Genomic DNA, 23,004 nt, shown 5'->3' on the forward strand with positions numbered 1-23,004 from the left:
ATGGTATAGTATGTTCCATTTCCCTACACTGATGCCTGCAGCATTCTCAGCCCCTGTAAAGGTCCTACAGTCTGACTGCTTCCCCCATAAAATAAGAAATTTAAACATTTTAGTTGGTGCCAAATAGTCACTGTTAATTCCAGACCTCTGGTTGGCAAAAGCAAACAAACAAACCCCACAAAGCTAAGAAAAACTGATACTATTTTCTCCTTTGCTCTGTTTTGATAACTGTATAAAACAAACACAGTACTGTTAAAGACAACAGACTTTTCAATATAGAGACAATGATTCCTAGTCACAAATCCATATTCCCTTGCAAATAGAACCTTTTAACTCTGTCTCTGATTTCTGAGAATAGTGAAAAAAGAAACTTGATCCGGACGGGTCAGAGTGGCTGGGTTCATAATCAGGATGTGTATATTCTTCACATGTTCATTCAAAGGCATTCACTGAGTTTGGAATACCAGTCACTACAAAAGGCAATGGGAATACAGGAGAACGAAAGCAGTTTTCCTCGTTCCCATAAAATTCCAGCCCAGGGGTCAGGGAGACAAGGAAAGCAGTAAAGTTTCACATTTGCTAATGCACACACAAAAAGCTTAATTAAAAAAACACAGTTTCGTGACTGGGTTACCTCACTCAGGATAGTTTATTCTAGTGCCATCCATTTGCCTGCAAATTTCAAGATTCCATTGTTTTTTGTCCACTGAGTAGTACTCATATATGGATTTTAGACATGGATCAGGGGAGTGTCAGCCTACAATCCCATTGCCAGTGAGGCTGGGAAACAGGGAGGTTCCCAAGAGAGATATGCATGATACCCCAGAGAAGTGGAATGAGGCAAGATCTCCTGAGCAGATTGGGAACATGGGGGAGTGGAGAAAGGGAACTGGGACAAAGAGAGGAGGAGAAGAGGAGGGGAGAGGAAGACTGGGGGAGCAGTAAGGTTGAATCAAGGGAAGGATAGAGGAGAGTAGGATGAGAGATACCATGATAGAGGGAGTCATTATAGGTTTGAGAAGAGAGCTGACACTAGTGAGATTTCAGGAAATCTACAAGGATGATACCAACTGGCAAACTAAGCAACAGTGGAGGGACTACCTTAATAGTCCCTCCCTGATGATGAGATTGAGGACTACTTTATATGCCATCCTAGAATCTTCATCCAGTTAATGATGGAAGCAGAGGCAGATACCCACAACTAAACACTGACCTGAACTCCTGGAACCCAGTGACAGAGAGGGAAGAGTGATGAGTCAAGGGGTCAAGTGGACCTGACAAGGGGGAGCTCTTCCACTCAAGACTTATGGCTGAGAGGCCAGGATGGGACTGCTCCAGACCCCCCTGAATGTGGTGTCAGTGAGGAAGCCTCGGCAATCTCTGGTGCCTTGGGTAGTATAGATCAGTGTTTACCATGATGCACAAATGAACTTTGGGAGCCCATTCCATATGGAGGGAACCTCTCTCAGCGTAGGCACAAGGGGGAGGGCCTAGGCTCTGCCCCAGATGAAGTGACGACTCTGGAGATCTTCGTGGAGGGCCTCATCCTCCCTGGGGAATGGTGTGGGGATTGGTTGGGGGGCTGGGGTAACTGGTGGAGGGGCAGGGGAGGACGGGTGGGCGAGGGAGCTAGGATGGACATGTGAAGCAATGGAAAAACACAGGGTTTCAGGAAAAAATATTTGATTATTTTTTTGCTAGAAATAAATATAGAAGATATAGGAAGTATTGACAATCTGGACAAAAAATACTTTGAAAGAATTTATGATACATCTATGTGGAACTCATCTACCTAACAGGTAATGCACATCAGTAAACTACAAATTAATAGAATATTTGTCAAAGTGAAACTGCATGAAAAATGGAAGTTTAAATACACAGAGGAGGTCAGAGCTGGCCCAGGGCAAGACAGAGAGGCAGGAAAGTGTTGTAACAAGGGGACTAATGAAGCAGTTGTCTGGCGGAGTAGACTCTCAGTAAGGGGTGGAGAGCCATAACCAGCAGTGACAACAAAGGTGCCAGGAGATTGTTGAATCCTGGGTAATGACTGTTGTTAAAGATAGTGGTGGGATCTCAAGAGGAAAACTAGGGATACAAGAATAACTGCAGGAGAAGAATACCATAAAAGATAGAAATAATATTTTCAATAAAATATAAAGATAGGCCAATTCAGGTAGAAGAAGAAAACAGAAGTCAAATGATCAGACAAATAGAACTCTGAGTGACATGTCATAGTTAAAACACAGAATAAAGAAAGGGTATTGAATATTTTTGTAAATAATTATCATTTTTATTTAAGTTAGAAAACATCTTGTTTCACATGGCAATCCCAGCTCCCTCTCCCTCCCCTCTTCCCCTGACCTCCCCACCAGGTCCCCCAGTCCCCCACCCAATCTCCACTCCGATCCCCAGGGAGGGTGAGGCCCTCCATGGTGGATCTCCAGTGACTGTCATTTCATTCAGGGCAGGGCCTTGGCCCTCCCCCAAGATTCCCGGCTGAGAGAGCCTCCCATATTGTGGGATGTGTACTCAAAGTCTATTTGTATGCCAAGGCCCCACTGACTAACTAGGCCTCCTTACTGACAACCACATTCAAGGGGTCTGGGTCAGCCCCATGCTTTCCACACAGCCACCAATCCGGAGTGCAAGACTTCCCCCTTGTTCAGGTCAACTGTATCTGTGGGTTAAACCAGTACAATCTTAATTCCTTTGCCCATCAGTTCGCTGTTTCTGACACTGGATTCCAGGAGTTCAGTTCAATGTCTGTCTGTGGGTATCTGTCTCTGCTTTCATCAGTTGCTGGATGAAGATTCTATTTCCCAGACTCTCTGGCAGTGGGACTGTATGCTGGCACTCCCCTGATTCGTGTCTAAAATCCATGTATAAGTGAGTACATACCATGTTTCTCTTTTTGTGAATGGGTTACCTCACTCAGTATGATTTCTTCTAGTGCCATCCATTTGCATCCTTTGGTGTTTTGGAGACTTGCTTCTTGAGCTCTTTGTAAATTTTGGAGATCAGCCCTCTGTCAGATGTGGGGTTAGTAAATATCTTTTCCCATTCTGTGGGATGCCTTTTTGTCTTGTTGATTGTGTCCTTTGTCTTACAGAAGCTTCTCAGTTTCAGGAGGTCCCATTTATTAATTGTTGATCTTAGTATCTGTGCTATTCGAGTTATGTTCAGGAAGCGGTCTCCTGTTCAAATTCGTTTAAGGGTGCCTCCCACTTTCTCTTCTATGAGGTTAAGTGTGGCTGGATTTATGTTGAGGTCTTTGATCTACTTGGATTTAAGTTTTGTGCATGGAGATAGACATGGATCTATCTGTAATCTTCTACATGCCAATATCCAGTTATGCCAGCACCATTTGTTGAAGATGCTTTCTATTTTTCATTGTATAATCTTAGCTTCTTTGTCAAAGATCAGATGTTCATACGTGTATGGGTCAATGTCAGGGTGTTCAATTTGATTCCATTGGTCTACCTGTCTATTTTTGTGCCAATACCAAGTTGTTTCCAGGACTATAGCTTGGTAATAGAACTTGAAGGAATGGTGATGACTCCAGATATTACCTTTTTGAACAGGGTTGTTTTGGCTATCCTGGGTCTTTTGTTTTTCCATATAGAGTTGACTATTGTTCTTTCAAGGTCTGTGAAGGATTGTGCTTGGATTTTAATGGGGATTGCATTAAATCTGTAGATTGCTTCCAGCAAGATTGCCACTTTTACTATGTTGATCATACCTATCCAAGAGCATGGGAGATCTTTCCACCTTCTGGTGTCTTCTTTAATTTCTTTCTTTAATGACTCAAAATTCTTGCTATACAGGTCTTTCACTTGTTTGGTTAGCGCTACCCCAAGATATTTTATGCAGTCTGTGGCTATTGTAAAGGGGGATATTTCTCTGATTTCTTTCTCAGCCCTTTTATCGTCTGTATATATAGTAGGGTTACTGATTTTCTTGAGTTGATCTTGTAGCCTACCACTTTGCTGAAAGTATTTATCAACTGCAGGAGTTCCCTGGTAGAGTTTTTTTGGGTCACTTATGTAAACTATCATATCATCTGCAAATAGTGAAAGTTTGAACTCTTCCTTTCCAATTTGTATCCCCTTGATCTCCTTTTGTTGTCTTATTGCTCTAGCTAGAACTTCAAGTACAATATTGAACAGATATGGAGAGAGTGGACAGCCTTGCCTTGTTCCTTACCTTAGAGGAATTGCATTGAGTTTCTGTCCATTTAGTTTGATGTTGGCTGTTGGTTTGCTGTATATAGCTTTTATTTTATTTTATTTCATTTATTTATTTATTTGGTTTTTCGAGACAGGGTTTCTCTGTATTGTTTTCAAGGCTGTCGGTCCAGCCTGGCCTCGAACTCACAGAGATCCACCTGCCTCTGCCTCCCGAGTGCTGGGATTAAAGGCGTGCGCCACCACCACCTGGCATATATAGCTTTTATTATGTTGAGGTAAGTTCCTGTTATCCCAGATCTCTCCAAGACCTTGATCATGAAGGAGTATTAGATTTTGTCAAAGGCTTTTTCAGCATCCAGTGATATGATTATGTGAATTTTTTTATGCAGTGAAGAACCAAAGCCCAAGGAATAATGCCATCCCTCTTTAGCGCAGGTCTTCCCATGCCAGTTAGCCTAGTTAACATACTCTTCAAGGGTATGCCCAGTAGTTAAGAAATCCCTCATGAATATGCCTACAGCCCTATCAAGATGGCAATCAACACTAACAGTCACAGTGAATACAATGCTTGCCCCAGAAGTATAAGAATCTTATCGCAGATCCCTAGAACCCAAATAAAAACAGGCACCATACATATACGTGTAACCACACTGCTGGGATGGCAGAGACATCACAGATGGTTGCTCTAGTCTAGCCCAAATGGTGAACACAGCATTCAGTGAAAATCTGACTCTAAAAATAAGGTGGAGAGTTACAGAGGAGGACACCTAACATATATAAATACATCACACACACACACACACACACACACACACAGACACACACACAAACACACACACACACCTATACTTGATATATTATGTATTTCTACATGCATTTATCTTTTAATATATATATGTATAGCATTCATTAAAATGCAAAAGTTTAATTTTACATTCAAAATATGCAAATTTATTTAAATTTTCACTCAACTGTAGGAAAGGGTACTCTGGTGGTACAAGGGTAATATTTTACAAAATTTCTCACCTTTGCTGAGTAATTTGAATCACTTTCCAGAGTTGATAGACAGGGTTCTCCTTGTGATTCCTTAAGTTTTTCTTTTAATTTTACATTTTCTTGTTCCTTTTGAAACAGTTGGTCCTGAAGATTAACAACACTTTGCCGGAGCATAGCTTCATTTGATTTTGTAGTTTCAAAACAAATATGTAGTTCATTATAAAGCTGTTTTAAAAATCCAGAATGATAACATCAACGAAGTAATTATGTGCATATATGGGAACTATGTATGGACACATACTTGCCATTAATTCATGTTCCACAACGTGGAAGTGAAGGAGTTAAGTCTCCATATAAAATTACATCTGCCATTCAAAAGGTAAATGTATTACCAGCCAGGGCAACAGACAAGGAGAGTATTAAGTGTTAAAGAAGGGAAAAGATTCTAAGCTAGTTATACTCACTTGCAGGGCTTCACATTAGGAAACAGTCTTGAATAAACAGTGAAAATTCTACTAGAATGGAGCAATTTTAAAAAAGAATTCTCTAAAGATCACAGAAATGTGAAAATGTATGTATTTTGTTAGGAAAGGACACAGAAGCATACTGTATATTTCACTGGGAATTCTTTAAAGCTAGCTGATTTCATTTAGTAGAAATCAATGTACATTTCTGAAGAAAAGGAGAGGGAAAGCTAAGAAGCAAAGCAAGGTAAACAGGTTGCAGATGCACAGAGACATGGTTGTCAGGGCAGTGGAACACTTCCTCAGACAGCAGGTAGAGAGCAGAGATCGAGAACTGCACAATAACACACAATCAGGGTTCTAAAGGCACTGGTAGATAAGTCCCAATTGTTTAAGTCAGGACACAGACATTAAAGATAAAGTTACAATCTATTAAAACTGTGGGCCAGCATAATTAGCATCTCACACAGGAAGGCCTGGTTAACAGCAGGGTCCCTCCAGTGGTCAAGAATTTGCTTCCTGCAGGGCATTGGTGATGCACACCTTTAGTCCCAGCACAGGGGAAGCAGAGGCAAGTGGATCTCGAAGAAGGAAGGAAGGAAGGAAGGAAGGAAGGAAGGAAGGAAGGAAGGAAGGAAGGAAGGAAGGAAGGAAGGAAGGAAAGAGAGAAAGAAAGAAGGAATTTACTTTCCTAAGCAGATGTCCAACCTAGGCTTTTTATTTAATATGTTGTAGCCAAACTGTAGTGGCAGATATACATGTGGACTCCAAATGTATGTCTGCTGCTAATACTATGAAAGTTATCCAAAAGCCAACATTATTTTAAGAAAAACAGCTACCAGAGAAATTATAATATGACAAAAGCAAAAACCTCCAGGAGTAAAAATCACATTACATACCTAATAGTATGGGATTTTAAATTTACTCATTCAATTAAAGATATGGAGTATCTTCATTTGTTGGCATACACAAAAATTCAAGAATGTAAGTTTTAACTCATATATATGGTGGATATTACTATACTTTTCTGTATATGTGATATAATTTAACTCATTTTTAAAAAGATTTTATTTACTTATTTATTTGTTATGTATACAGTGTTCTGTCTGCATGCATGCCTGCAGGCCATAAGAGGGTACCAGATCTCATTATAAATGGTTGTGAGCCACTATGTGGTTGCTGGGGATTGAACTCAAACTCTGGAAGAGCAGCTAGTACTCTTAACCTCTGAGCCATCTCTCTAAAGCTTAAAATTACAAGAAAGGTATGTGAATCCTCCTTTCTTAAAAAGTTTCCTAAAACATGTATTTTTCATAAAAAATAAGACCTCTATAATTAATCAAAACATTTGGGGTCTATTATTATAAACATTAAAATAATTCATACCACTTTACAGCAAAAGTTAAGCAACTTTTACAAAATGAGTGCTACATATAGAATTTATAAAGAATTTCAAAGTACAAACTTGTGCTTTCCATTGTCATTGACTTATACAGGGTTATAGGTCTTAAGAAGAAAAAGCAGTAATACTGACAGATTTCAGGGACCATCAAGAGGTCAGTGTGGGGGTCAATAATACCCCACTTATGATGCTTTCATGACTGGGAAAAAGTCGACTCTAGAGACTATAGTCAAACTGAAGGGTGAAGGTAATACACCTTACTCTCAGGAGCCGCCTCTGGAGCATCTCCTTCATACACACAAGGCTTTGGGTCTATTCACCCAGGGAAACATGTCGTTTTAGGCTCTTTTGTCTCTTCTGGCCTCATATTCTTGCTTCATCAAACAGAAGAGCAACAGTACAATGCTGGCTCTTGAGTCACCCAGTGCAGTCTAGACTTGGAGTCCCAGTTGGGTGCAGTCCAGCCCACCCTGCTCTGTACTACTACTTGGCTTTCCTGTTGTGATGCCTGAGGAAGTACACCATGGAGAGGGACAGGAAGAGAACATTGCCTTTCAGGTAGAGATTGTTCATCTCATGTACCCCCATCATCAATACTTCCTATTCAGACAAGAGAATCTTCCTTTGTCAGCTGATCTCTAAGGCTTCTGATGCCTTGGACAAGATTTCCTATGAGAGCCTGACAGACCCTTCCAAGTTGGACAGGGGTAAAGAGCTGAATATTGACATCATCTCCACCCCTCAGGAGTACACCCTGACTTTGCAGACACGGCCACTGAAATAACCATGATTGACCTCATAAATAACCTGGGAACCATTGCTAAGTCTGGCACAAAAGTGTTCGTGGAGGCACAGCCATGATTGGGCAGTTTGCTGTTGGATTCTATTCAGCTTATTCAGTGGCAAGAAAGTGGTTGTGATTACAAAACACAATGATGATGAGCAACATGACTCAAAGCCATCTGCTGGTAGACCCTTCACAGTTTGTGCAATGGTGGTGAACACATTGTCCTGGGTACCAAAGTGATCCTTCATCTCAAAGAAGACCAGACAGAATACTTAGAGGAGAGGAGGATCAAAAAAGTAGTGTAGAAACATCGAAAGTTCATAGGCTATCCCATCACACTCTATTTGGTGAAGGAATGAGAGGAGATTGGTGATGATGAGGCAGAGAATAAAAGGCTGAGCAAGAGAAAGATGATAAGGATGACAAGAAACCAAAGATTGAAGATGTAGGATCAGATAAGGAGGATGACAGTGGCAAAGATAAGAAAAAGAAGATTAAGGAAAAATACATTGACCAGGAATAAATGAATAAGACTAGGCCCATTTGCACCAGAAACTCTGATGACATCACTCAAGAAGAATATGATGAACTCTAAAATAAGGGTCTCACCAACGACTGGGAGGACCACTTGGCAGTCAAGTAATTCTCTGTAGGTCAGTTGGAATTTAGAGCAGTGCTCTTCATTCCCATTGTGAGGACCCTACAGCAGAAGGTTGAGGCAGACAAAAATGACAAAACTGTCAAGAGGCTGGTGCTGCTGCTGTTTGAAACTGCTCTGCTCTCCTCTAGTTTCTCACTTGATGATCCTGAAACCAACTCCAACTGCATCTGCCATATGATCAAACTAGGACAGGCCATTGATGAAGATGAGGTGTCAGCAGAGGAGCCCAGGGCTGCTGTTCCTAATGAGATTCTCCTACTTGAAGGTTATGAGGAAGCCTTTTGTATGGAAAACGTAGAATAGAAACCCCTGGGAAGTTCATGACCTCCAGATAGTTTCACCATGGCTCACCCGGCAGCCTTGACTGGCCCCACGCTACAGGGCTCTCTATTCATGTCTAGAGCCACTCTTCTACCCTGTCCTTATGCCTTAAGGCAGGAAAATCCCTTCCCAGAGAATAGCAGGGTTGGGTGTTGTGTATTGTGTTTTGGTTGTTTTATTTTGCTCTGAAATTAAAAACATGCAAAATAAAGATGAAGAGAAAAACAGTACTCTTCTGCTGTTCTCATTGTGGTTGCTCAATTGTACTCCTGCTCAGAAGTTTCCTTACTTTTAGGTGGTCTGACTGGGAAATTCCAGACACTGGAGCAAACTGTCTTATGGTAAATGCTTGTATTGAAAAAAATTTAAAAAATTAAAAACCTGAAAGAGAAGATCTAGAGCAGCCTGCTTCTAGAAACTGGAACAAACTCTCTCCTTGGATCTTATCTGACATACACACTACTTGCTTTCCTGCTCTGGTTGACCATCACTGGCCTTGCTCACTTCCTAGGAGAAACAGTCCCCAGTTGCATGTGCCAGTAACTGGAATAATAACCTAGATGTCCCTCAACTGAAGAGTGGATAAAGAAAATGTAGTATGTTTACACATTGGAGTATTAATCAGCTGTAAAAAAAATGACGTCATTATGAACTAAAGGATATACTGTCTGACTAACTGTAACACACAACAGCTTCCAGGATGAGAATTTTTTTGCTTTTTATTTTGTTTTGTTTCTGTCGTTATTTTAATTTTTATTTTATTTTTTGGGGGGTTCCAAAGATAGAGGGTGATGTGAAGGGAAAAGGAGATAGTATACATGATGTGAAATCCACAAAGCATAAATAAAAAGTTTTAAAAACTGACATCATGAAATTTGAAAGCAAATAGACAGAACTAGAAAAAATCATACTGAGTGAGATAACCCAGATCTAGAAAGACCAATATGGTACATATTTACTCGTAAGTAAATATTAGCTGTTAAGTAAATGACAATCGAGCCACAACACCAGAGATGTTAGGCAAAGTGGAGGACTCTGGGGCACGGGATGGAGGGAAAATGGATTTCCCTAAGAGAGAGAAATAGAATACATTTTGTGGGTGGACTAGGGGAGGGAAACAGGAGGAATCAGATGAAAGGAGAAGAGATGGAGGGAGAGAGTACAGGGAGAGAGGACTGGAATTGGGAGGCAATTGGGGGCCAGCATGGAAACCTAGTGCAGTGGAAACTTCCTGGAATCTATGAGGGTGGCCCTAGTGAGGACTCCCAAAGGATATAGAGTCTGAAATGGCTATCTTTCATAGCTAGGCAAGACTTCCCGTGGTAGGACTATGCTGCATTTGGCTGAGTTATTGGTGGAGGGGTCCTGTGGAAAACTTTAAACAACCCAGTCTGATGCTAGGTCACATGCTCTGTGACAAGAAACATGTCCCCTTGACTGTGTATTACTATGAAGTCTCACAGCTGTAAGTCTCTGAAGCTACATCCCTGCCTTGAGTAGGTTGCTTCCAAGAAGGTCTTGTAAGTCTGAGCCCAAGTCTGACAGAGCACTAGATTTTTCCCAGCTTCTTCTCTCCCTGGGTAAGTTTGCTGAGGGGAGGATCTGATAGTGATAAAAGAAGCAAGAAGAATGCCTGATTCCTCACGTGCTCCTCCTCCAACGCACAACTCAATTTCTATTTGCTAAAACATACTCCCTAATGCATTCAGGGGACATTGCTGAACCTGGACATTTGCTATCACCAGCGATAAAAAACTCAAGGGCCTCCACAGTAACTAGCAAGCTGTTAGGCCCAGAAAAAGCTCTCTGAACCAGCATGAATCCAAGCAAACAGATAGAACCTCTCAACAGATAGAGTTGTGAATCTCACAACATCCTTGGAACCATCAGCCAGCCCTCCTGCACACAGTACCAGCTATTGCACTAGATAAAGGACATCCACAGACTCCAGCTACCACCTGCTGACCCCACAACTGTGAAGTACAAAAAACACAGCCATCTTTAACCTCCTTCAACCTTATCCACTCTCAGCTATTAAAGAGGAACATCACTCTCGTTTTTAAAATATAAACAACTTAATATGTTTTGAAGTACATTGTAAAATATATTAAGAGCTCAATAAGGTGCTTTATATTAATAGCAGAAATAGTGATGCTGAGTCGATTAGCTTAGCTAAAGAGCCAAGGAAGCCTTGGTATGTGCTCCTGAAATAACTACAGTAAAATGATTACTAAAAATAAACAAACAAATAAAGAGAAAAATGAGCCTGAAGGCCTCGGCAGCACTCCCCTCTGTCTCTGTGCACATTTGCCAATAAAGCCATGAGGATTTTGTACGAAGTCTGCCTTAGGTCACACATCAGGATCATACCTGATCCAAATATCTCCTATAACAGAAGTACTGCTGTTCCTACTATGTGTCACAGAAGAGATAAGAGTTCTAATTTATAAGTTTGTTTTGTATCTGTACTTTCAACTTTTCACTCTTATACCACAGAAAACTCAGAAAAATTTAAATATTACCAAGTTAAGCCATGTGAAAAGGAAATAATACGAAATATCTAAAAACTTGAAATCTGTTTTTGTAAGGTCATCATACTTTTTGGTATGATATACTTTCAGCAGTGTGAACGTCTTCCTGATTCTTTAGTGCTTTTTGTGTATCCATGTTAAGGACCTGGAGCTGCTGGATCAGCTCTGCTTGCTGGGCTGTGTGTGCACTGTTCTGCTTGTACAGATTCTGCAGGTCCTGCAGTTCCTTCCTGTGCAAAGCAAGCAATAAACACAGAGAAGCATGAATAAAGATCACCTCAGGTAAATAATTGTGTTCATCTAAGAGTATAGATCGGTTTCCTGTTTTTCATCTATTACATTTTATTGCAGGCAAACTTATTAATAAATGAAATAATATATGAAGTACTTAATATTTATCACATATACATGGAGAGTATTGACAGAACTACTATGGCTTTCAAAGGCAAATACTTATCAATTTTCTTTTATAGCTTGATAGAAATAAAAATTCTGGATATATTGTCATATAACCACCTTCTTATTGAAATTAAGTTAAAATTTCAGTTCCAAGAACTGATAAGCAATGGTCCTAACTAGAGCTATCTGATAGTTTTAAATATAGGGTAAGTTAAGCTTTATTTTACAAAATAAAGGAATTTAAATATAGTGAATAAAAGCACAAAAAAGCTAATTATGGACATCATGGACTCTGGAGATGGTGTGTAAGATGGTGAGGCAACGAAGTCGGCAGGAAGGGGAAAACATAAGGGAATCCAGTCCTTGTAAACACCCAGGTAAACACTGGGAAAGTGGGAGGACACATGAACTAGTAGGGGAATTATGACACCTAAGGATCCAGGAGAACAATACTTTTGAGGTAGAGATTTCCAGATTCCTGTGGTATGAAATCTTGTGTGACAGAAACTACATAAAAATATAAATTAGGTCTTGGCTCTGCCCACAAGGGGGAAGTCAGTGCCTGGGTCCCCAGCTGGAGGACACTAGCTTCTTGGCAGTAATTGCCCTGGGCACATCACAATCACAATCCCTGCCCACCAACACCCCAGAGGCCTGGGGGCAGTCTCCCCACACCAGAAACCTTCCTGCATGACATCTGCCACCATTGGAGCCTTGGCCCTGCCTATACTTAGAAGAGTTTCAGAGCTGTATCAGCATCTAGCAGAAGCAGGGACCAGCCTCCACTATAGGAAGAGTGAGCACCTAAGCCACAGGCCCCAATTACACCAATTAGAAGAAGAGAAACCCCCTGAATCACAGGCTCCACCTGCACCCAATGAAGGAAGAGATGGGTAGATGGCAGTATAAGAACACATTCAACAACATAAAGAGCAATATGACACCACCAGAAACTAGGGGTTGTACACCTCAAGACCTGAACATATCAATGCAGACTAAACAGAGGAAAACAAACTTAAAAACAGCTTTTTGAAGATGATAGAGGCCCTTAAAAAGGGAATGAGAAACTCTCTTAAGGAAATGGATGAAAAGACAGACAAACAAAAAAAATGGAAGAAATGAACACATCCCTTAAAGAAAGTAAGGAAAGCCAGAAAGAAAAAAAAAACCAAACAGGTGAAGGAAACAGTTCAAGACTGGAAAACTGAAATAGAGGCAATAAAGAAAATACAAACTGAGATAATGATGGAAATGGAAAATCTGGGTCAATGATCAGGAACTACAGATGCAAGCATAACCAACAGACTACAAGAGATGGAAGATAGAATCACAGGTGTTGAAATACAGTAAAGGAAATACATTAATTAACCAAAGAAAATGTTAAATCCAAGAAATTTTTAACCCAAAATATCCAGGAAATCTGGAAAACTGTGAAAAGACCAAACTTAAGAATAAAAGAGAAAAAAAGAAGGTGAAGAGGTTCATCTCAAAGGCACAGAAAACATATTCAACAGAATTATAGAAGAAAACTTACCCAACCTAAGGAAGGGTATGCCCATAAAAATACAAGAAGTGTTCCAGTGCCTGGGGACCAGCGGGACCAGCGGGTCTGGAGGGATCAACGGCACCAGGTAAACCAGGCACTGCATTCAGGCCTGCTTTCCAGTGCCTGGGGATTGCCTGGGGACTGCCGCAGAGCTTTCCATCCCGGTGGGAGGCATGCACCTGAACCCCAGATCGAAGGTCTTCTCTTCCACCAAAGGGACCAGGGGACCAGGTGGGAGGCTTTGCAACCCAGATTCCTGGGCTTCTTCTCTATCCATGGGACTATAACTAGGACTAGGAAGAGAAGAACTACCAGAGTACTGGACTTGCTTGCACCCACCAAAAGGGAACTCTGGTCCCCTAAGGGGCTCTTTCTATAACCACTAGAAGAAGAGATGGGAAAGAGACAATACAAAAACACACTCAGCAACAGAAAAACAAATATGATACCGCCAGATTCTAGAGACTCCACACCAGCAAGACTCCAACATTCCAATGCAAATGAAGCAGAAGAGAATAACCTTAAAAACAACTTCATGAAAATGATAGAGGCCCTAAAAGAGGATATAGGAAAATCCCCCAAAGAAATGGAAGAAAAAACAAACCAAAAAATGCAAGAAAAGGAAGAAAAAGCAAACCAAAAAATGCAAGAAATGGAAGAAAAAGCAAACCAAAAAATGCAGGAAATAGAAGAAAAAGCAAACCAAAAAATTCATACAAATGCAACAAATGGAAGAAAAGATGAACCGAAAATTGCAAGAAACAATTCAAACAGTGCACGGGTTGAAAACTTAAATAGAGACAATAAAAAACACAATCTGAAAGGAAGGCTGGAAATAGAAAAGCTGGGCAACAGTCAAGTACTACAGATACAAGCATTACCAACAGAATACAAGAGATGGAAGAGAGAATCTCGGGTGTTGAAGACACACTAGGAGAAATTGATTCATCAACCAAAGAAAATATTAAGCCCAACAAATCCCTAACACAAAACACCCAGGAAATATAGGACAACATGAAAAGACCAAACCCAAAAATAATAGATATAGAAGAAGTGAAGAATTGCACGTCAAAGTGTGAGAAAACATATTAAACAAAATCAAAGAAGAAAACTTTCCCAACCTAAAAAAAGACATGCCAAAGAAGGTACAAGAAGCTTACAGAACAACAAATAGAGTGGGCCACAAAAGGAAGTCCCATCGCCACATAACAGTAAAAACCCCGAACATACAGAATAAAGAAAGAATATTAAGGGCAGCAAAGGAAAAAGGCCAAGTAATATATAAAGGCAAACCTATCAGAATCACACCTGATTTCTCCATGGATCTCTGAAAGCAAGAAGGTCCTGGATAGATATTCTACCAACACTAAGGGACCACGGATGCCAGCCCAGACTGCTATACCCAGCAAAGATTTCAATCACTATAGATGCAGAAGACAAGACATTCCATGACAAAACCATATTTAAACAATATGTATCCACTAACCGAGTCCTACAGAAAGTTCTGGAAGTAAAACCCAAATCCAAGGGAATTAACTACAAACAGACAAACATAGCAATACATAATTCCTCCTTACCAACAGCCAAAAGAAAAGAGGTGGAAATCCACATATAATTCCACAACCATCAGCTATTCCAAAATAAACAAGAATGAGCGATCAATGATCATTAATATCCCTCAATATTAATGGTCTTAACTCACCCATAAAGAGACACAGGCTAACAGAATGGATTGGAAGACAGAACCCATCCTTCTGCTGCATACAAGAAATACACCTCAGCCTCAAACACAGACATTACCTCAGAGTTAAGGGTTGGGAAAAGATTTTCCAATCAAATGGACCCAATAAACAAGCGAGGATAGCAATCCTAATACCTAGCAAATTAGATTTTAAAATAAAATAAAGAGATGAAGGAGGGCACTTCATACTCACCACAGAAGAAATCCACCTTTTCAATATTGTATTTGAAATTCTAGCTAGAGCCATAAGACAACAAAAGGGGATCAAGGCGACACAAATTGGAAAGGAAGAGGTCAAACTTTCACTATTGCAGATGATATGATAGTTTACACAAGTGACGCAAAGAATTCTACCAGGGAACGCTTACAGCTGATTAACACCTTCAGCAAAGTGGCAGGCTACAAGATCAACTCAAGAAAATCAGTAGCCCTACTATATATAGATGATAAAAGGGCTGAGAAAGAAATCAGAGAAACATCACCCTTTACAATAGCCACAAACAACATAAAATACCTTGGGGTAACACTACCCAAACAAGTGAAAGACCTGTATCGCAAGAACTTTGAATCTTTAAAGAAAGAAATTAAAGAAGCCCTCAGAAAATGGAAAGATCTCCTATGCTCTTGGATAGGTAGGATCTATGTAGTAAAAATGGCAATCCTACCAAAAGCAATCTACAGATTCAATGCAATTCCCATTAAAATACCAGCACAAATTTTCACAGACCTTGAAAGAACAATAATCAATTTTGTATGAAAAAACAAAAGACCCAGGATAGGCAAAACAACCCTACTCAACAATGCAACATCTGGAGGCATCACCATCCCCAACCTTAAGCTCTATTATTGAGCTGCAGTCCTGAAAACAGTTTGGTATTGGCACAAAAATAGACAGGTAGACCAATGGAATCAAATTTAACACCCCGACATTGACCCACACATATATGAACATCTGACCTTTGACAAAGAAGCTAAAAATATACAATGGAAAAAAGAAAGCATCTTCAACAAATGGTGCTGGCATAACTGGATGCTGGCATGTAGAAGACTGCAGATAGATCCATGTCTATCGCCATGCACAAAACTTAAGTCCAAATGGATCAGAGACCTCAACATGAATCCAGCCACACTGAACCTCTTAGAAGAGAAAGTGGGTGGTACCCTTGAATGAATTGGTACAGGAGACAGCTTCCTGAACATAGCACCAGTAGCACAGACAGTGAGATCAACAATTAATACATGGGACCTCCTGAAACTGAGAAGCTTCTGTAAGGCAAAGGAGATAGTCAACAAGACAAAAAGGCAGTCCACAGAATGGGAAAAGATATTCACTAACCCCACATCTGACAGTTGGCTGATCTCCAGAATTTACAACGAACTCAAGAAGCAAGTCTTCAAAACACCAAAGGTTCCAATTAAAAAATGGGCTACAGAACTAAATAGAAAATTCACAACAGAGGAGTCTAAAATGGCTGAGAGGCACTTGAGAAAGTGCTCAACATCCTTACCCATCCGGGAAATGCAAATCAAAACAACTCTGAGGTATCATCTTACTCCTGTCAGAATGACTAAAATCAATAACACAAATGACATCTTATGCTAGAGAGGATGTGGAGAAAGGGGAACACTCCTCCATTACTGGTAGGAGTGCCAACTTGTACAGCCACTTTGGAAATCAGTATGGAGATTCCTCAGGTAAATGGGAATCAGTCTACCACAAGACCCAGCAATCCCACTCTTAGGTACATACACAAAAGATGCCTATTCATACAACAAGAATGTCTATTCCACTAAGTTCATAGCAGCACTATTTGTAATAGCCAGATCCTGGAAGCAACATAGATTCCCCACAACTGAAGAGTGGATAGAGAAAATGTGGTACATTTACACAATAGAGTACTATTCAGTGGAAAAAACAATGGAGTCTTGAAATTTGCAGACAAATGGATGGCACTAGAAGAAACCATCCTGAGTGAAGGTAACCCAGTCATAAAAAGACAAACATGGAATGTACTCACTCATATATGGATTTTAGATATGAATCAGGGGAGTGCCAGCATACAATCCCAGTGCCAGTGAGTCTGGGAATCAGGGAGGTTCCCAAGAGAGAGATGCAAGATACCCCAGAGAAGGTGAATGAGGCAAGATCTCCTGAGCAGTTTGGGAACATGGGGGGTGGAGAAAGGAAACTGGGAAAAAGAGAGGAGAAGAGGAAAGGAGAGGAAGACATGGGGGAGCAGTAAGGTTGACTCAGGGGAAGAATGGAAGAGACCAGGACAAGAGATACTATAATAGAGGGAGTCACTATAGATTTAAGGAGAGAGCTAACATTAGTGGGATTTCCAGAGATCTACAAGGAAGACACCAACTGGGCAAACTGGAGCCAGCAATAGTGGAGAGACTACCTTAATTTCCCCTCCCTGATAATGAAATTGACAACTACAGTTATCATTGAGAAGTCTTAACAATTAACATAAACGCTATCCTATGGAATGACTAATGCTATTCTGACAAAATTGAAAACAGAATATACTTGCCTGACCAGTGTAATGTCCATATCTTTTTGGAGAAGTTCAGTCTGTTTATTATTCAACTGTAGGGACAGTGCATTATATTTACTCTGTGATAATTCAATTTCTTTCTTTGCTTCCATTAGATTGTCTTCAAAGGCCTAAAATTAGAGCACTTGTATTACAATATAATAAACATGATGCTAAAGAGAAGTATATTATATTTTACAACATATATGGGAAAGCCAATAATGTTCTTAGCAAAACTATATTTAGGTTTTTCATAATAATCAAATTTTAACGTATTTAAATATCAACTTTTAAAACAGTTTCAAAATGAAAAAAATACTTAGTAGATCAAAGGAAAGGCAAATTTTGAAGAATTGTTGAAAAAAGTTCACAAAAATAAGTAACTTATAGAATTTTTTCAGGAACATAAAAAACTTTAGGGTATAAAAATCAAGAACTTGAGCTGGGTATTGATAGTGCACACCTTTAACCCGAGCACTCGGGAGGCAGAGGCAGGCAGATCTCTGTGAGTTCGAGGCCGGGATGGTCTATAGAGTGAGTTCCAGGACAGGCTCTGAAACAATACAGAGAAACTCTGCCTCAAACAAACAAAAATAAATCAAGAACTTAAACTGCAAAAACTACACAGTTTATTATTAAAGTTAAATAAATCATACAATTAAATTACTCATTAAAAGCAGCTGAATTATTTAAATATGAAGAATAAATAATATTTAGATCCTTATTTGGTTCCTGTTTTAAATTTACAAACATAAATTAGCTAGTACTGCAAAGAAAACAAAATAAATTTTCAATATATATGACTTAGAGTATGCTCTTTTCTCTAAATCATATTAAAACTTTCAACTAACATTCTCCAAAACTCACCTTTTCCTCCTAATAACTCTCTAAAACTTTCATCTTGAAACTATTTTTAAATGTATATGTATTTTAAATACAGAAAATAAATCTTAACTATTATTATGAAGAAATAATTATGCATATATGGAGTATATTTACTATATTAACAACATTTATTCATTGTTTATATAACTGATCATCTGCTAGGGCAATGATGGCATAAAACTTCTTGGGGTGACTAACAAATATCTGATTTGTTAGGGCCCACACCACGAGATGGAACCCATACCTGACCATGTTCTGGGGAACCAAGAACCTGAAACTAGATAGCTGAGAGACCATGGTAAAATCAAATATTACTGTTCTGCTTAAGGAATGGTACTGTTAAAATGACTTCTAATGACGTTTTGCTATATACACAGATGAGTGTCTTTTTCAGTCATCATCAGAGAAGCTTCCTCCTGCAGCAGATGGGAAAAATTACAGACACCTACATCCAGACAATACACAGAGTGAGAGACTTTGAAACACTCTGTCCTAAGTGGAATGTCTCGATCAAATCCCTCCCCTCAGAACTCAGGAAACTCCACAGGAGAGGAGGTGGAAAGAGTTTAAGAGCCAGAGGGGAGAGAGGACATTAAAGAAACAAGATCTACTAAACACAGCAGGACCAATGCACACATGAACTCAAAGAAACAAGGCAATGCGCACAGGGCCTGCAAGGTCTGCACAATGTACACATTTTAGCTTGAAGCTTAGTACTTTCATTGGCCTCCCAAGTGAGCACATGAGTGGGTCTCCGATTCTGCCTACTTTTGGGTTCCTATTTTCTCCTAGTTTTTACCCTATCAGCATAGCTTCTGGTTTTTTGTTTGTTTGTTTTGTTTTGTTTTTGTTGGAACCCTGAGTGTGTGAACAAGTGTGTCTCTAACTTTCTAGCTCTTTCTAGCACCTTCACTTGAGCTTGTTTCCTTCTGTTTGGTTGTTTTGTCCTATTCCAATATCTCTGTTTGTTTTATCTTACTATATCCATTATATTATAATCCCTCAGTGATCTGTTTTCTGATGAGAGACAGAAAGGAGGGGATCTGGAAAGGAACTAGGAGGGGTTGAAGGAGAGTAAACTGTAATTAGAACATATTATATGAAAAAAATCTATTTTTCTCTTTTAGTTTTTTGTTTTGTTTTGTTTTTAACTTTGCGTATGAGTGTTTTGTCAGCATGTATTTAACTATACAATGTGCAAGCAGGACCAACAGATGCCAGAAGAGTGCTCAGATCTCTTTAAACTGGAATTACATGTGGATGCTGGGCTTTGAACACAGGTCCTTTGGAGGACAGCCAGGGCTCCTAAAGGCTGAGCCCCCCCAGGCCCCCAAAACCAAGTGTCAACAAAGAAAAAATAACCAAAATGAACAAACAAGTAAAATCAAGAACAACCCAATAATTTGGGGAGATAATTTTCCCTTTTGTCTGTGAGACAGACTCAGATAGCTCTAGATGTGTAGCAGAGGATGACCTTGAAGTTCTTTTGGACCTCCTGACAGTACTTCTCAAATGTTGAGATTTGTAGACTACTGGGAACTGAACTCAGTGCTTCGCACATAGGAACTGAACTATATAGACTCCAAGCACTGAACATTTAACTGACAGCCAAAAAAATAATACAAAGGACCCAAAATTCAGTAAACATCACAATTAATGGTAAAAATTTTTCTAAAAATTAAAAATAATCTTGGTTAATATTATGGGTTACTTAAGAGTTTTAAACAATTCCAAAAGAAGTACAAAACAAGACATTACACACATACATGTTGTGTGTGAAATGGTGCATTTTTATTGGTTATTATTATGATATTACATGCAAAAATTCCCAAGAGTATGTAAATGCTCTGGACTAATAAGAGCTTATTAACAGAATAAAAGCTTATTGTGCAATCATGTATGTTTTTCCACATAACTCAATATTTATGATACCAACAATACAAATTTGAATAAGTAAATCTTATGACTGATGTGTAATATACTTATAAACCCTTATTGAACAAAACAAAATATGACCAAAATAAAGATGTGCTATAATTGTGATGTGTATAAATGCAGAGAGAATCATTATTATAAGCATAACAATTGTCTTTTTCACATACCAGCTTTCTCTATATTTATCTACAAATACAGTTATGTCAACAATCATGTTTTTGTATTGGAGTTGGTATTCTAGAACTAAAAGTCTTGCTAGTCATAACACTAAAATAGTCCACAAAGACTATGAACTCTTCCTATTTAAAATTTAAATTGCAAACCTAAAACAAGGCTAATCAAATGGGACATAGAAACAGAAACAGACCCAGAAGCAGTCAAACTAATTATACTAAAAATTGAGAAAAGTATCTTGTTTTTGAGGGAAAACTGCTCTATTTAATGCCATTAATACTATTCTAATTAAATAGAAAAACCCCCCAATCTAAGCCATAAACATTTTTCTGGTCGTATTTTTCTCCATCCTACTTATCACTGTGTGACAAAGCTGAAGTTTTTATTGCTTATGCATTTATACGTGTCATCACTAATACAAATTTCATGAAAGCCAGGTTTTACACTGGTATTTTTCAGTTATGTTGGTGTTAGACCAACAAATTCTTCCATTCCTAACTTTTACAATAATCTTCAAGTGACTCAGAAAGCTAATGATACATTTGTGGGCAGCACATGTTTAAACCCTAGTAATTATCTCTTTAGACCTAATACTCTAAAGAATTGAGAAGGATATAATGCAGACAGCAGCAGTCAAAATTCTGGAATTTCTTTAAACTAACTTAAATTGTAGACAAGAACAAACTTTTCTCCTGAATAAAATTCTGATGATCATGTGCTACTATTGTTGCTGTTCAAGTCCAAAGGTATCACAGTGGTAGCAGTTTCTAACACCTTCATAAATGCTCTTCTCATACCACATTTGGTTCTGACACTGGAAACTTTGGTGAGACTGACTACATCACTCCTAGGAGTCTTGTCCCTATTGATATAACAACAAAAGGGGTCCTCTGCAGATTAGCTTACCATCATTTACATCTTTCCCTTCTTACAGAAGACAAGATTTCATTGATGATTCCCCACCTGCTGGGAAGCAGCTCCTCTATGATTTTATTTCTAACTCTCCTGTTCCCCTCTTTACTTAAAAAATGACAAGGAATAACTAATAAGAGAGTTATATTCTCTTTATTTGCATATTTTAATGAAAATATATGTTGCACAGCTGATATAGATCAGAAGAATGGTACATATGACTAAGAAAAAGCAACAAGGAAACTTGTGATTATTTTACTAAAAAATTATGTGTGAAGAATGTACTACCAAAATTACCCATTATGAGAAGCTTCAGATATACACACCTTATAACATGATCAGGATTCAGTGGTTTCTTTTTTAAAGTATATAAAGTTGCTTCCTAAAATTTAGCCTAAGGAGATACAATAAATGAGAAAACGTCGATTTTTTAAAAATCTATTTAAAAGTTGTTCTGGGGAGATCAGGTACAACAGGCCCTGCTTCTGGGCCTGTGTTCCAGTGCCTGGGGATCGACTGGGAACTGCACAGTGCTTCCAATCCCGGTGGAGCCAAACACCCCAGACTCCAGGACTTCTCTGCCACCAACAAGACCAGGAAAACAGAAGAGCCAGGGAGACCAGGTGAGCAGCTGTTCCAGCAAGATCAGGTACAACAGGATCCAGCAAAGGGTCCAGGGGACCAGGTGGGAGGCTAAGCACCCCAGATTCCTGTTCTTCTTCTCCACCCACAGGACCAGAACGAAGACAAGGAAGAGAAGAACTACCAGATTATTGGATTTGCTAGCACCCACCAAAAGGGAACTCTGGTCCCCTAACCACCAGACCAGTAAGGGGCTCTTTCTGCACCAACTAGAAGAAGAGATGGGAAAGAGACAATACAAAAAAAAAAACACTCAGCAACAGAAAAACAAATATGACACCACAAGATTCTAGAGACTCCACACCAGCAAGATTCCAACATTCCAATGCAAACAAAGCAGAAGAGAATGACCTTAAAACCACTTTCATGAAAATCATAGAGGCCCTAAAAGAGGATATAGGAAAATCCCTCAAAGAAATAGAAGAAAAAACAATACAAAAAAGGCAGGAAATGTAAGAAGAAACAACGCAAAAAATGCAAGAAATGGAAGAAAAAGCAAACCAAAAAATGCAAGAAATGGAAGAAAGAACAAAAAAATTTATAATAGGGAACACATGGAAGAAAGGATAAACCGAAATTTGCAAGAAACAATGCAAACACTGCAAGAGATGAAAACTAAAATAGAGACAATAAAAAAACATTCTGAAGAAAGGCAGGAAATAGAAAAGCTGGGCAAACGGTCAGGTACTACTGATACAAGCATTATAAACAGAATAGAAGAGATGGAAGACAGAATCTCAAGTGTTGAAGATACACTAGGAGAAATAGATTCATCAACCAAAGAAAACCTTAAGTCCAACAAATCCTTAACACAAGACATCCAGGAAATATAGGACACCATGAAAAGACCAAACCTAAGAATAATAGGTATAGAAGAAGGA

The 23,004-nt window shown here is 39.2% G+C and overlaps 1 protein-coding gene across 2 annotated transcripts in view; it reads right to left on the reverse strand.

Annotated features, from left to right (window-relative positions):
* The window catches only part of Cntln (centlein), a 258,420-nt gene that overhangs the window by 151,439 nt on the left and 83,977 nt on the right, over nt 1–23,004 (reverse strand). For both annotated transcript variants that reach the window (XM_040757206.1, XM_040757205.1), the window contains exons 6-8: nt 17,573–17,706; nt 11,417–11,579; nt 5,214–5,408 (exon numbers count right to left, since the gene is read on the reverse strand). In XM_040757206.1, the coding sequence (XP_040613140.1) occupies nt 5,214–5,408; nt 11,417–11,579; nt 17,573–17,706 (492 nt within the window). The remainder of the gene's footprint in view (nt 1–5,213; nt 5,409–11,416; nt 11,580–17,572; nt 17,707–23,004) is intronic.

This window comes from Mesocricetus auratus, unplaced genomic scaffold (assembly GCF_017639785.1).
Source record: "Mesocricetus auratus isolate SY011 unplaced genomic scaffold, BCM_Maur_2.0 Super-Scaffold_100014, whole genome shotgun sequence".
In the NCBI taxonomy this organism is placed as follows: Eukaryota; Metazoa; Chordata; class Mammalia; order Rodentia; family Cricetidae; genus Mesocricetus; species Mesocricetus auratus.